This window comes from Triplophysa rosa, linkage group LG21 (assembly GCF_024868665.1).
Source record: "Triplophysa rosa linkage group LG21, Trosa_1v2, whole genome shotgun sequence".
Classification (NCBI taxonomy): Eukaryota; Metazoa; Chordata; class Actinopteri; order Cypriniformes; family Nemacheilidae; genus Triplophysa; species Triplophysa rosa.
The window spans coordinates 11,590,044-11,605,211 of record NC_079910.1 but is presented as its reverse complement, the minus strand read 5'-3'; the positions used below and the strand labels follow the sequence as shown (position 1 = coordinate 11,605,211).

The window sequence follows — 15,168 nt, the reverse complement described above, 5'->3', positions numbered from 1 at the left end:
TTTAACATATAGTAATCAAGATTATGCATTCAAAACTTGTCAGCCAGTCAGCTTTAATATTTAAAACAAAAATGTATATTTTTTTGTCTGTGTAGATAGTAAATAAACATTAACATGAAGTTCATAATGCATTGCCTGAACATTACAAAACACCAAATGACATTTTTGCTCATATACGGGAATGACTTCATTACACTAAAAATAAAGCAGGTTAAGTCCACAAAAGACCAAAAAACACAGGACACACAGTGTTTCATCACATTTAAGAAATGTCTAATAAGTAGGGTGTTATGTACTGTAAGACGTTGAGTAAACATTATACAGTTAAATAAGTTAAATAATGAAATAAAAGGCAGGGCATGTCAGTTCTTATGTGCTGTTTGGTGTGAACGAGACAACAGTTTGTGTCTGAGAGACTGCAGCATGAGTCATTACACCCTGTCTGTAACACAAGAAATACAAATTCAGCCATCACAATACAGGGCATTAATGTAAATGAATAAAAAAAACAGATGTCCAAATTGCATGATTTAAGTTGTTATATTCATAAAAATGTTTACTGCATACTGAGACAACCCATTTTTCATTATGTGATAAAGACCTTCTGGACCTGAAGCTTTACAAATTGTCTTAAACTCTGACAATACAATAATGTAATATATCTCACCTTCCCGACTCAAATCCCAGCGCTGTGATGAAAATGTTGACGATCACAATAAAGAACACAATAACAGTGGCCACATTATTCATATTGTTGAGCCTTGACTGTTTCCCAACATCATTCAGGTCATTCTTCACTGACAGCAGAGAAAACATCAGTTAATAATTGAAACAAAAACGATTAATATGAAAAGTATGAATATTAACTGACCAATTAAGACTAGTAGGACACCAACAATGATCTGCAGTGCGATGGACAGTGAGATCAGCAAAATGAGAGGAATATAAAAGGATTTATTAGGTCCTGCATGCAGTACTGTCTTTAGTTGAGATGAGTTCGCCATTAGCAGCGCCACATCCAACATGCTCTGTGCTGCACTCTTCTTAGTAGCGTAATGATTCATGTTAAAGGGACGATGTCCTTTTCCTGTGTCAGGAACCTGACAGAGAATAAATAGTCAAGTATTTATAGAATTCCATTCATAATCATTGGGAGGCAGATTTCAATTTGTATGTCAGGTAGCAATCTTCAGCATTAATGGATTTAAATAAAAGACACATAAAAGAAAAAACATCCTGAGATTTGCATTTAATTTCTAAGTAATCAAGCACTGTTTTCTAGTATAAGTCTCCAAACAATAATGAAAATGTTCCATGGCAGATATATCAGGTACAAGCGTTCATGAAGCCACCATGATACTACAATTACTAAAATATTACTTTTGTTTTAAGGTATTGAAAACTTGGGGTAGGACACCAACCAGAACATAAGGGTTGATGTTTAATATTATGTGCTCTTAAAGATTTAGAGCACAATTAATCACAGTTGGCCATGACTAATTTATTGTACAAGCAAGAAGTTAATGAGATAGTAAAAGTGAGTAGTATTTGAATAGCACTATGCCATATAACAAATCAGAAATTGCAATACGTTCCATAATTTCCTGTTTTTTTATTTTATCTCTACTATCTGTACTATTATGCATTTACTGTAAAACAATGCAGAATTGTGAAAAGTGCTTTAGAAATAAACAGAATTCGAATATTTGGATGATCCTGTGATCTCAACTTGACAGCTTCCTGAGGTGATCTGCATTAAAATCTTTTTATCAAGTTAAACTTTTACCTTCAAAAAAAGTTATTTGAGTGAAAAAATAAAATAACCTTCAAGACTAAGTCTCCAAGAACATAATATGAAATGACTAAGATTAACATTTCGATTTTTACCCAAAGTGAGTTTAGAGTTATGAATTACAAGCTAAGTGTAGGGAACTTTGCTCCTGTAGCCAAAATATTTTAAAATGGCCTATAGTTATGTGCCGTACAAGGTATTATATATAAAGAGAAAACACATGACAATGAAAACCAGCAATAATTATATATAGTACAAGCAGTAACATTGGCAACATTGTCAATGGATTAGGTAAGTATGTGTGATTAAGCACAGCACCATGGTGTTGGTGATGGCGGGGCTGTTCCCTAGTGATTTAATTCTACAGGTTCTGCAGGACATGTCAGCAGGAGATAAGGTGAACTCCCTACTTTGCTATTTTCAGTGTTACTAATGGACCTGGTTAGTTTTTGAGTTTCGATTATTCCTGTCTCATGGTATAATATGTTTATTGTCTTTCCAGCAATCAATAAACCTGGATTTGCCAGTCAATATTTAAAAAGCGCAACTGTTCTGTTCAAACACATAACTGAGCAAATGTTTTATCCCATACGCATGTACCCGACCAACAGTTCTGTCCTAATGAACAACAACTTAACTGAATCAAATATTTTTTCATAACATTATTAAAATGAATTATTATTGCTTGCTACTATAGAAACCAGTTACAAGCATTCGTTCATTAGAATACTCAAAATGTTTATTAAGAGTGGGTGTTATATTCCATAATAAACAAACACAGCCTGTCGTACCTCTTCTTTTCCGGAGCCATTGAGAGCTTGTTTCTCTTCCTCCATTCCACCATTTAGCAGGAGTATTTACAAGAAGCAGTCGAGAAGCTCACTTAGCAATAAGTAAACGTTGTATGAGAAGTTAGTGCTTTGACTGAAACATTAGCAACGATTGTGCTTTTATATCTCTACAGACGTTCTGGTCTTTCTTGTGTCACTCCTACCACTTTGTAAACCAAGAATTTAGGGTGTATTGCATTTGGTAGGTAAATAGTTATGTAAGTAATAATGTACAGTCAGCAGATGATATCAGGATGAGCATGATATACTGTATATATCATATGGTTTGGTGTTTTTATTCATTGTTGTAGCCCACTGATACTCACAGTATTTTCCTCACCTTAAGTCACGATAGGATCTTGGTTGTTCATCACAATTTTCCTATAATCAATCACACACTGGCAGTGAGATGTTGCTCTGAATATATATTGTGACTCTTGATGCAATCAATCACACTGAATCTTTCAGATCAATGGCTGTAACTAGGAGCAAGGGAGAAAAAAGGCAGAAAACCTGTGTGGCCTCCTATCAAAACATTGTTTTGCCCTCATAGGCCTACTGTGAAAATCAAGCATTAAATTGTTAACCTTTACTGCCTTTGTGTTCATATACAGGTGTGTACGTTACTAGAGTCAAGTGTATATAAGGGCGGTGCACATGTTAAGTTATATACAAAGAATGAGAATGATTCTCTCAGTTAAAAGGTGCATCAGTTCAGGGTAGAATTCTGGGTGTATTTATAAAAGGTCTAAATTTAGTCATGCCTTAGCCACCTAAAACATGAAGTGAGGATCTTAAAATATAAAGTTTGATAAGGTTTATAAAATATTGCACTGATCAGCCAAAGAGAAAGAAATCACAGGAACACAATGAAACACAACCACTGACACTGGTCAAAGTTATTATTGTAGAATACTTTGATTTGATTTTTTTATACAGACAAAAAGTGTTGACTTATTTTCCCATTAAATTCTTAGATTTCCATACAGTTTAGTCTACAGTATACAGCAGTGTTCTTTCATCATAGATAGATGCTTTTTTCTCTTAAGTAACAGGCAGGTAATTATTAATATATTTAATAGTTTATTTTTTTCTCTTTTTTCTCTTTTTTCCATTGTAAAGCAGTAAGTGTATGTTCAGGAGAATGTGCAGTTGTTTTTTCCATCAGTTAAAAGAGCACTGCTGGAAAAAGACAATAATAATAATCATAATAGTCATAATAATCATAGTAATAATAATAATGTACAAGCTGTTCAATTTTAATTCTTTACAAAAAAGCAAAAGGATAGGAAGAGACAATAAAGAGTAAAACAAAAAATGTGCTTCAATCGTAAACAAAAGATGCACGTGTGCACATTTTGGCAAAAAATGTACAGTGATGGTGAAGTTGTACAATAATTTATAACTTTTATATTAAATATATTATTTACTCTTTTTCACATTACATTTTTTTCACCTTACCTTGCGTGATTTTTCTACAACAGAATGGAACAAAATGAAGGCAGACAATGGAATTTTGAATTATCATTTTTTCAGTTGTGTATATATATATATATGTATATGTATATATATATATATATGCATATATATGTTCTTGTCACTCTATCAGGATTTTGAGTCTTGATGGAGTGGCGTACTGTTGTGGTGGAAAGGAGGAATACCATACATATGCCACTGTAATATATATCATCACTGTCTGGAGAGTTGAATGATAGGGGTATACGACTTAGATATAGTTTAGTCTTAAAACTATTCAGATACGAGCATAACTTGAGGCCTATTTTGGTAGTTAAGCTTTGCTGAGGATAAGGTTAGGAAATGTTTATTATGGTTTAGCAGGTTAAGTGATTTATCTAGTCCTCTGTGACCACAACTTTGGCCTGTTGACTGCGTCTGTGCCTTTAAACGGGTTCAGCCTCTTAGACCTGCCAGCGCTCTCGTCTTAAGAGACTCCACTGGAACTGCCCGAGCCTGAGAACCAATCAAAAGGCCGGACACACTCATACATAACACAGGTTAGTGACAGTTTTCATCGTCCTGCTTAAAATGGGTAGACAGACAAATTGATTTAGAGTAGACAGGTGTATGAATACATTCCTGGACATGCTACAACCACTATGTTGCCATTGTCCTTGACGAGTCTGTAATTTAACTTATGATGTATTAACAACCAACAGGAAAACTGTTTACTCAGGTGTTTTCAAACAAGAACAATCTAACCATGAGAAACAACTTTCTGCTATGACATTCAAAAAGTCTGGCTCACAGTTTTCCAGTTTGATGGCTCCTCAGTTCCAGTGGGCTTATGGGATAGAAAAGCATCCACCGATTGCACACTTGCCGTAGATTATAGGTACTGTTCACCCGCTGTAGTATAAAATATCTCATTCATTTGACTTACAAACGTTTGCATACTGTGTACCAGAGAAGCACACATTTAAAGATCCAAACTCTACGCAACAAAATTGGGTCGACCCATTTTAAGCAGCGCGTCTACCGGCATTCAACAAGTAGTCAGATTGGCAGTGGAACACTGCTCCGCCTCCAAGTTCCTCGCCACGTGTTGTATGGAAAACCGGGCTGGGTAACAGGAGGAGCACATCATGGACAATACCACGTAATGACAGCACAGATGAGCTGGGCAGAGAAACACATGTCCACCAACTGCTTGAGCCACAGATAAGCATCAACAGACAAAAGTGAAGTCAAACAATGACGGTGCGGAGTGCTATGATATAAACATGCTCTGCACAGACACAACTGACCAATGCAATGACATGATCTAATGACGCTCATGCTTGCATTGTCTGCTTCCAATATATGCCAGTTTCTCGAAACTGGACAATCTAGAAAAGTAATTCTATACAGATAAAGGTTTTCTCTTTTTTTTGCGATTCCTATATACATGTCGTGAAGCGTATTCACAGCTGTGGACAGGGCAGTCTGTTGCATAAGTGCCGGTCACATTCCCCAAATGATTGGGGAATGTTTATTATACGATTATACGATCATAACTGTACCAGTCCAGAAGATGGCTATGGGGTGTAGAAGGAGGTAACCCCTGATCGGTGGAATGTCGATGGAATGTAATCGAACCAAACATACTGTCATGGAGATTCATGCACGTAGGGATTATTGTTGTGTGCCAACACGTTCTGCAAATGAGACCAATAGTCAGACAGTGTGTCTATCAACACGAGGTTCTGAACGTGTCACCAATTTGGTGTTTGCCCAGAGCGGAAAATCCTGATATTGTGCAAAATTACTGACACCCTCAAAGATTGTCCATCGTTCCTATCTTTGATATTCAATTCATTTAACTATGGTGTGGCAGTATAAGATGGATGTCCCTACCCTGGTTTATGCCCTCTGACCACAGTCTGCAGGTATTTGAGTTCATCACAGATATTTATCACAATCTGATAAATATTCTATACATACAGTGGAAAAAAGCAATGCATGTGTGAATGTATTTAAAGGGCCAGCAGGTATGTTTGAACTGCGCAAATGTAATCGCTTGAAAATGTTTAAAGGGTTGATGCATTTGTTGGTGTCATTTGCACTTGAATGGCTTCCATGTGAAAGAAAAGAGACACCATTAAATGTTGAGTCTGGGCAAACCCATTCCAGTCATGAGTTTGCAGTTGTAGCAAATCTGAACAAGGTGAGATGCAATAACAATGGCTGACTGCCAATGCTATGATGGAAATCCAACAAAACGGCCAAACTTAGCAACCTGTGTTGTTGAAATGGGATTGCCCAAATCCATATTTTAAACATGAACGTTTCCACTAAATGTTTAAAATATCAGTACCCACGAGCAATGAAAAAATACAAAGCTACAAATTGGCCTTAAACATCAGACCTCAAGAATATTTCTTGCTGTAAAACAACGATCGGACTACAGAAATCAAACCGGTACTGCGATGGTTTTGTCTTTGTTGTCAGCAGACGCATTCTAATTGAATTAGTCTAAGCTTCAAGCTTCAAATTTATATCTTTGCTTTGTTAGTACTTTTTTGCTGCTTTTTTAAGCTTTAGGACATACACAACACACACAGACAAAGAGAGAGAGAGAGAGATAAGATAGATGAGAGAGAGAGATAGTGAAACTAAACAAAGATGTCATGATCAGGCAATAAATAAATAAAATGTTTTAAAGCTAATCCATAAAGCATCAGTAACACAGTAATAAAAGTTGTACTGTGATGTGGCAATGATAGTCTGCTCACGATTATGGTGGAAATAGTACGAAGTCAAAACATTATCATAATAATATTGACTTTAGGTAACACCGATAGAAAGTAAGGTGAATGGACCCCTACTCCATCTGTAGGGAACTTATATTTCTTTGCATTTGGAGTCACCAGCACTATATAACCACTATCAAGTCCACCAGGTCTGGATTCCTCACCTATTTCCAGCCATCCATCCAAAGGAACCACAGACACGCAGCAGACTGGCCTCCTCTCCACACAGTGAGAGGATAGATACCTGTGGAGCTGTTGTTGTTGATACATGAGGAGTGTTTAAGTGGTTGGTGGGAGTGGCGAGAGTGACACAATGTGATGGACACTGTCTTTTTCTGCTCAGTGAGTATAACACGTCCACCAGGGCCTCCCCCGTCAGCCTAACTCGCAAAACTCGCAGGTCATCAAAGTTATTTTCTCTGGAAAAGTCACTCATAGAGATGTCTCCAAAGTAAGAAGAGGGTAGGGCTCTCGAGTGGGCGATGTCCTGTGCCCATTGGGGCCTGTGGGGAGGTTGGGGTGGTAGATGCCACTCTCGATGGCGTTGTTGTTGCGGTTAGGAGTGGCGGGGAGGCTGTACTGGCGATAGGGGCGGGGCGGCGGGTGGGAACGTTGCGGATGCTGAACCGGAGGAGGAGGGGGCTTTCGGAAGGCCGGATGCAAGTGGTGGTTGTGCTTGGACCACTCGGATTCGTCGTCAATGTCCGTGTCGTCGATCAGCGGTATGTTGTGAATGTTGTCGTTGATGAGAAACTCGGGGTGCGCCATAAAGTTGTGGATGGAGTTCCTGGACGCGGGTTTCTCAATGCCATCGTAAAGGGAGCTACGGAACGCTTTCACCACCCGCATCTACATGTGAATAGAGGGTATGAGGGACAAGAGGGCAGAAGAAGATAAGGTAGAGAAAAAAGGAGAGAAAGGTGGAGCAAAGACATTTTTAGTACACGTGCAGCAGAATAGATCTGAATCACTGTTGATCCTGTTCTGAACATGCCTTTATAATTCACAGACAGCTCAAGATCAGGTTGCTGCAAAACTGTATGCTCACTGAATCGATTTAACTCATTTGTTTTGTTTTGGGTTTTTGGGAATTATTTAGTTGCTTAACAGTAACTGGTGCAGTGTGTGATTTCTGTACACAAGTGGCACTAAATGGAACTGCAAAAATAAGCAAACCCTTTTTTTTCAAACACTCCCTGTCTACTAATTCTAATTCATTACTGTATATTTTTATATTTAATATAGATTAAAAATACTTTTCAAAAATGTTGGGACAAAAGGCAAGCATTATAATTTGGTTACTACAACAGAATGACAGTTTCTGGGGATTTTTGCATTAAAATAAAAAATTCAGCAAGCGTCACTCCAAAATTGTTTGGCTTTTACTTGTGGAACAAAATAAATCTTATCAAATGTCAAAACAGCTCATTTCTGTACATATGATCTCTTACTGTTAATTTGCTATATTAATATATACTATATTAATATATACACCTGTAGACTTATGCCACTGGTTGAGGCAATCTTTCCATGTCGGGCCTCTTAAAAAGCATTGCAGTTTCATTTTACATTGATAGTGGGTCAGAAATTACACACTACCCAACAATTTAGATCGTCAAACATAAAAAATATCAACACTGTGCAACCAGATCTTAAGAGTTTCTCAAAGAAAGTGACAAACAAATAAAACCAAATCTATAAGGAACAGGAAATGGACCCAAGCTGTCAGTTCAAAGTTATCACTCAAAAATAAAGATGAAGGACATTCTCATAAACTCGCAACAGAAAACAAATTAGGCCTCCAACAGAGGGACATAGGGAAGCAGAAATTAACAAACAAAAAGGCAAAAGAAAAAAAAAACATATGCTATGTGTATATATTGACCAATAGTGCTTAATGGAAAAAGACAAACAGAAACTTGATACACACAGCCAATGAAAGGAACAGTGGATTAGAATCGGCAACAAAATGCTAAGCAAAACATCAGATGGGGACTATGACAAAAAGACAGATGCATGACTGGAGTTCTGGCTGGTGGAATGGAGGGAAGACCCACCGGTACCCACAGCCTGCAGGGATGGTAAAGTCAGCCGTGGAGGAGATATGATTACTTCTCATTGGTATTAGCAGCATTCAGGGGTGTGGTTACAATGGAGCAATGGGCATGCGCAATGAGGCTGATGATGACCATTAATGCCAATGAGTGAAAAATAGGTCATAGGCATTGATGAGATACTGTTACTGAGGTGTGGTAAATATCCAATGATCTGAAATCTCATCTATGGTTTTATCTTTCTGATAAGTAAACTGAGTTTTGTTTAAGTATTGTATAATACTGTCATAACAAAAATAAAATATTGTCTTTTTTTACCAGGTGTTTTTTCAACTATGGGCACTTCTCAGCATTTACTTTTTTAATATCACAAATTACATACAGTATTATGTGTAATAGCATTCTGTGATGAAAATGAATTAAAAAGTTAAAGTGAATTTTTGAGCTAGTATTTTATGTCTTCTAAATACACATAATAAAAATATTTTTTCACAATTTCAAAAGCAAAGTCGTGAAGTGATGTTTACATAGATTTATATTTGTTTTTTTCGTGCACATCAAGTGTCATGTTTCCATCTCCTGACTGACTCTGGTTCATAGAAACCCAGTAGAAACCATTACAGAAATTCTAATAGTTTCTATTAAAACACCATAATGAACCATTAGATTTTCCCATTAAGACCATTAAAAACATGTCTTTTTGTAGTCTGTTTTGGGCATTACAAATAATAAAAAGACACCTGTAATTTACTTAAAAGTTTAAATAAATAATTTTCCACACAATGCCGTTAATTTAAATAACATCCCAGAAGCACTTGCTATTTCTGTTTTTTACAGAACACTTTGAAGTGGACTTAAACATTTTAAATAACATAGTTAAGACTTAATTGTACATGTTAAATACAAATAAACTAAAAAAACTAAAACAGGAAGTGCTTCTGGATCGGTATTGTTCACCTCTTGCAAAATGGCCAATACACACAATATATAAATATACATTTTTATGTCATGTTATCTTAATATAAAGAACAAAAATCTGGGACACACTGTTAAAGGACCCAAAATTAAAGAAACACCAAAGCATGACTATTCTGCATTTGTGTGATGGTTTTAGTATATGATAAATTGATCCACAGGTTCAGATCACATTGACTACCAGAGGAAAAGTTTTATCATTTCTGAAAATTAGCATAATCTATATGGATATACTTCCTGTCACTAAGCCATTGATTACATGACACCAACTGATGTGACACAAGCACCATCACACTGACACGAGCCCAGCAGGCACAATAAGCAAGATCACAGCGTCTCTGCTTTCTACAAAAATCACCTTATCAGCACAAATGGATCACACCTTTGTACAGTATCATACGCCTGAAATTGAATTTTCTTTTTTTATCTGTAAATGATACTACCCAGGATGAAAGTTTAGATGACAGATTTAGTCGTGGATGGTTAAAGATGTGTGGAAGAGCATATTCAGTGAACGAGCAAGAGAGATAGAGAGCATATTTTGGCATGCATCAGAGCGGACGAGTGCAGATGACACAGAAAAGATAGCCAAGGCGTGTTGATGAGATCTGCTTCAGTCTGGTAATGTGGAGAAAAGTGGAAAAAAACACAGGAACCAATCACAATGCTCATTCCAGTGCAGCGGTCTCGTGTTACAGGACCCGATTGAAAACAAGGTCAAAGTAAACATTCAAATGCATGATGGTAAGCAGTCAGCCCATGCTGTAAAACAAATGCAGCTGTGACAAATATACACACGGGTACGTCTATCGTGTGTATATATTTAGAAGGCAGGAGATTCGAGTGCACAATCCTTTGCTCTGGCTACAGGCCGGTGCAGACCCCCACAACCATCCCAACACTCACCCAGCAAAAGAAAAGAAGCTAGAAGGACCAAGAAAGAATTCACAAGAGACAAAACAAACAAGCAAACAAACAAACAAACAAACAAACAAACAGGAAGGGACGGTCAAGCAGTTGGTTAAGTGCTTATCTGTTTTTCCAAAGAGCCTGTTTGTTGCTAAGAAAGAAGTCATGAAAATCTGCATTGTGAAATCGTTTTGTTGTTTGTTTTCATTTTTGTTTGTTTTAGTTTCTTTTTGTTTTGGCATGGATACAGGTAAACGTTCGAGTATAGCGCCCACTTTTGGGAAACATGTGTTTTCACAACTGATTGATGTTTGCTCTCAATCAGCCAGATCTCCACGCTGTCCTTCAAAGAAAGAAGCTTGATGGAAAAACTGTATCATTACAAAATAAAATTCTTTACTCAACAAATATTTCCCAAAGATGTCTGAAACAAAAATAGAGCTACATAGAAAGACTTGAAGCAGACAAAGTGTTTAGGAATTCAGGACAGGAGAGGAAGAAGTTAAAGCAGTGATGGAAACAGTGAAATAATGGCATCATGTTGACGTTTTATGTGTTCTTTCTGTGAGGTTTATGCATAATGTGGCCAGAACACTCACACAATGCAAATACTAAAGGTGTTAAATTATAAAGTGAATTATATATCGACAGTATATGTTAATCTTGCGAGACAATCCTTTCAACTTGCAACTGCAAAACCTTTTTCCAATTAAGTGAATTGCAAATCCAACAATTGTTAGGGCAATGAAACTGAAAATGAATTGCATATATATGGTATTTTTTAACTATGGCCAATGAGATAAATTTAATCTTTTCCTATATTGCAACTGTATTTCGGTGTCAAACTTTTTTTGTGCCACAAAAAAAACTATAGGCTACAGACATATAAATATGATTAGTTTTATCAGATGGCAGACATCAAAGCTCCAAGGCTTATAAAAACTTATGAATAAATAAACCTCTTTTTAACCTTCCAACTACATGAATATATTTTCCACTGGCTTGCTTACTGATAGCGAGCATCTCCCTTGAGCAGTGAAGCATTACCGTACAAGGCAAATTGTACGGAGCTACCGGGCTAGAGATAAACATGAATATCTATCCGCAGCAATGCTGTGCTTCATCTCAACTTCAACACATCTCACAAAACCTACAGTGAAAACAACCTTGATCCGTAAAAGTTTTTGTGTGAGACAGCTGTAAGGGGAAAAAATATCATACATACAGTATTTTTAGAAAGCTGAATAAGTGATCTAAAAAGTGTTATCTTTTTTAAAAATAGCCTCTTCCCTAAAAGGCGCATAATACATTTTTAACTAAAAATATTATATTTATATAAGCATGACAATATATTAACATCATCTAAGTGCTTTGTTAACCAAACAGTAGGAAAAACAGCTTTTGTGGTCTAACTTCTAACATGATGATGATGAATGAATGAATGAGGTTAAACTGAAGCGAGTATAGGGATGTAAACAGATGAGAGGTGCACAGATATGCATGAAGCATGTCACAGACCTGTCAGCGCAAAGAAAATGACACATGATGGGTCAAAATCTAAACACTTCTACCCTAGAAAAAAACTAAACACAAAGATGGAGAAATAGCAGCAACACAAATCTATAAGCAGTGATTAAGGAGCAGTTAGTCCATTTATCCCAGAGAAGTAGAAAACATACCAATGCATTCTTAAAACTTCTATCAATGTGTTATATTAAAGTTTTTGTAATTTTGTCCTCAAAGCCTCATGTTATACAAACCTGTATGACATTCTTAGTTGTCTAAAACACACACACACACAAATTATTTATAGCAGGATATCCAAGCTGCTCTTTTCCTTACAGTCAAAGTTAATGGTGACTATTGCTGTCAAGCAAGACTTCAGTAAACACCTCACACAGGTAGCCTATATTGTATGAGTATTTGAAATAGCACAAGAGTCATATTTATTTATGCTGTTTATGTTTTGTTTTGTTTTTTTAGCTGGACAGCTCCAGTCCCCATCTAATTTCAGTAGCTCCTCAGAACGCGACATCCGGGGGCAAGGCTGGATCCAGATCCAGTCTCCTCCCATTGCATTGTGATTGGTCGACACTGGATCCAGTCTCTTTCCACTGCATTTTGATTGGTCGACAGATTTTGCGTCATACGCGTGTTGTTGCTCTACAATTTCCGCATTGAGTCGCAACTAAAGTTATTCTTTTGACGGAAAACAAACTTACTGAAGACAAACTTTATTTATCAACCTATTTTTAATAACGTATTTTATTAGATTTAGGTTTAGAGTTAGGGTATTTTTAATAACGTATTTTTTTAAGGGTTTGGGTTAACAAATATTTCATTGTGATTATTACTTACATGCGTACACTAAATGATGACATTGATAAGAGCAAACGTTGGAGACCACGAAGTGCAACTTACTCGCCAAATTGCGGCTAAGTATATAAAGTGGGAGGAGTTGGATCTGGATCCAACCTCGCCTCCTGGATCTTGTGTTCTGCAGTGAGGACCATCTCTCTAATTTCACTGTTTGTCAGAGAGCAGTGTGGACATTCTTCAAAACTTTTCCTTTTTGAATATGGCAGAAAGTCATAATGGTTTGAAGCAACATGAGGAAGAGAAAAAAACAGAACTTACATTTTTGGTAGTGCTGTCAAATCGATTAATGTGTGTGTGGTGTGTATATTTATAAGTATATATAAATACACAAACATACATGTATATATTTAAGAAATATTAGTAATATATTTATACATCATGTAAATTATATTTAAATATACATTTATATGTATTTATGTACATATTCGTTATATATACATATGTATGTGTTTGCATTCATATAAACATGTGAATATACACGCAACACATATATTACACAAACATTTACTTTGGAATCGATTTTACACGATTGATTGATTAATCAATTATGTCCTGCCACACATACGGTCCTGTCGGTAGAGACTATTTTGAACCCAGAACATTTCTTTCACAAAATATACTTATACATATTATACATTTGCGAAAGTGCTTTGTTTAACAAATTAAATCATTAACATAATTAATTAATTTGTTAGTTAGAACTGTAAAGACAAAAGATGCCTACATAGGAGAGAATAGGACACAATAAACAATAGATTGAAGCCATGACAGTGAACCATGGAACAGAGAAAGAGACTGTGAAGATCTGTGGAAGGGAGCCAGTAGCACAGAGACATTAGAAGATGCTTTTTACAGAATCTCATGATGGGGTACAAAATGCATCATCTGTAAATAAGTAAGGGAAGAGAATGAGAGAGTGAGAGAGAGACAGAGAGAGAAGATCTTTATAGGGCTTTATACTCGAAGGTTTACCCCTGTGTAGGACACAAAAGCTATAGCGGTCCACAATGAGTACCTTGGCTAACTGGATAACCAGTTTTTTAGTAAACCACGCTTGACAACAGAAGTGAGTGCCATGTTCTCTCTGTATTCTCTTAGTGGACATTTGGAGTAAAAACTACCTGAATAGCAGAACAGGTTCATTCTTGTCAAGAAGTTGAACTAAACAATTATTTAATAAAATACTTTCTTTGACCACCCAATCTTAATATGGAGAGACAACTATACGCTTACAAAATACATTTTTAAGCTGATGACACAGCAAAACACTGTGAAAGGCTATTTTCGAAACATTACTCTGTTTGTTTGAGCATCCCAACACAGAAACAGTGGCTTAACCAATTCAATAAATTTTAGGGTTTGACTATCTATCGTTTGACTACCACTATTTCGCACCTACTGAGGCACATCAATTCACATTTTTAAGAAAGGATTAGAATCGAAACCACTGAAGCTATCAGTTAACGCCATAAGAGATAACAGAGAGAATGGCTTTTCGAGAAAGAGGGATTCGAAAACAAAACCAACACCATTAGACAACAAAGAAGACTCCAACAGCAAGAGAAAAGGCCCAACACAGCAAGACATCACATAGCGATTGAGGAAGATGCGAGAAGAGGGAACACAAACAACGGCCTACAGAGGATCAGTCAAAGCCAGACAGGCTGACTTGCAAAGAGACACTCAATCACAAAGATACGACTACAGAGGTGGTTTCAAACAAAGAGAGATAGAAAGTACCACAGCATACATGGCAGGGTGAGGAGGAAGGTTTTGAGATCCCTGCTGAGAAAACCAGCAAATGTTGTGTTTTGCATGCTGGAATAGGAAGTTCAAGACAGGTCTTCTCAGCAGGGATGTATGTGAAGAGATGACATGTGTGTGTGTTTGTTTGTAAGCAATCATTGGTGCTCTTGCGTGTGTGTGTGTGTGTGTGTGTGTGTGTGTGTGTGTGTGTGTGTGTGTGTGTGTGTGTGTGT

General features: G+C 36.7%; 2 protein-coding genes across 7 annotated transcripts in view; both read right to left on the bottom strand.

Annotated features, from left to right (window-relative positions):
• Positions 1–122: 122 nt before the first annotated feature.
• LOC130571806 (ninjurin-1-like) lies at positions 123–3,380 on the bottom strand. Its single transcript, XM_057363004.1, has 4 exons — positions 2,584–3,380; positions 872–1,100; positions 668–797; positions 123–442 (listed from the first exon to the last, which is right to left on the bottom strand). The coding sequence occupies exons 1-4, from the start codon at positions 2,626–2,628 to the stop codon at positions 370–372; spliced, it is 477 nt and encodes a 158-aa protein (XP_057218987.1). The 5' UTR covers positions 2,629–3,380; the 3' UTR covers positions 123–369.
• Positions 3,381–3,528: 148 nt separating this feature from the next.
• Positions 3,529–15,168, bottom strand: part of atp2b3b (ATPase plasma membrane Ca2+ transporting 3b) — a 43,507-nt gene continuing 31,867 nt past the window's right edge. For 3 of the 6 annotated variants that reach the window (XM_057362998.1, XM_057362999.1, XM_057363000.1), the window contains one exon: positions 7,589–7,721. In XM_057362998.1, coding sequence (XP_057218981.1) covers positions 7,696–7,721 — 26 coding nt within the window. In that variant the 3' untranslated portion in view covers positions 7,589–7,695. Of the gene's footprint in view, positions 7,722–15,168 lie in introns of all 6 variants that reach the window. The other 3 variants (XM_057362996.1, XM_057362997.1, XM_057362995.1) reach the window with 2 other exon arrangements.

Bases quoted from the DNA above. Each gene is read 5' to 3' on its own strand.
- LOC130571806 (XM_057363004.1), bottom strand. From the start codon at position 2,628: ATGGAGGAAGAGAAACAAGCTCTCAATGGCTCCGGAAAAGAAGAG. The intron at 1,101-2,583 runs GTACGACAGGCT...ATTCTCTGTCAG, and splicing joins ATGGCTCCGGAAAAGAAGAG to GTTCCTGACACAGGAAAAGG. The intron at 798-871 runs GTCAGTTAATAT...CTCTGCTGTCAG, and splicing joins TGTCCTACTAGTCTTAATTG to TGAAGAATGACCTGAATGAT.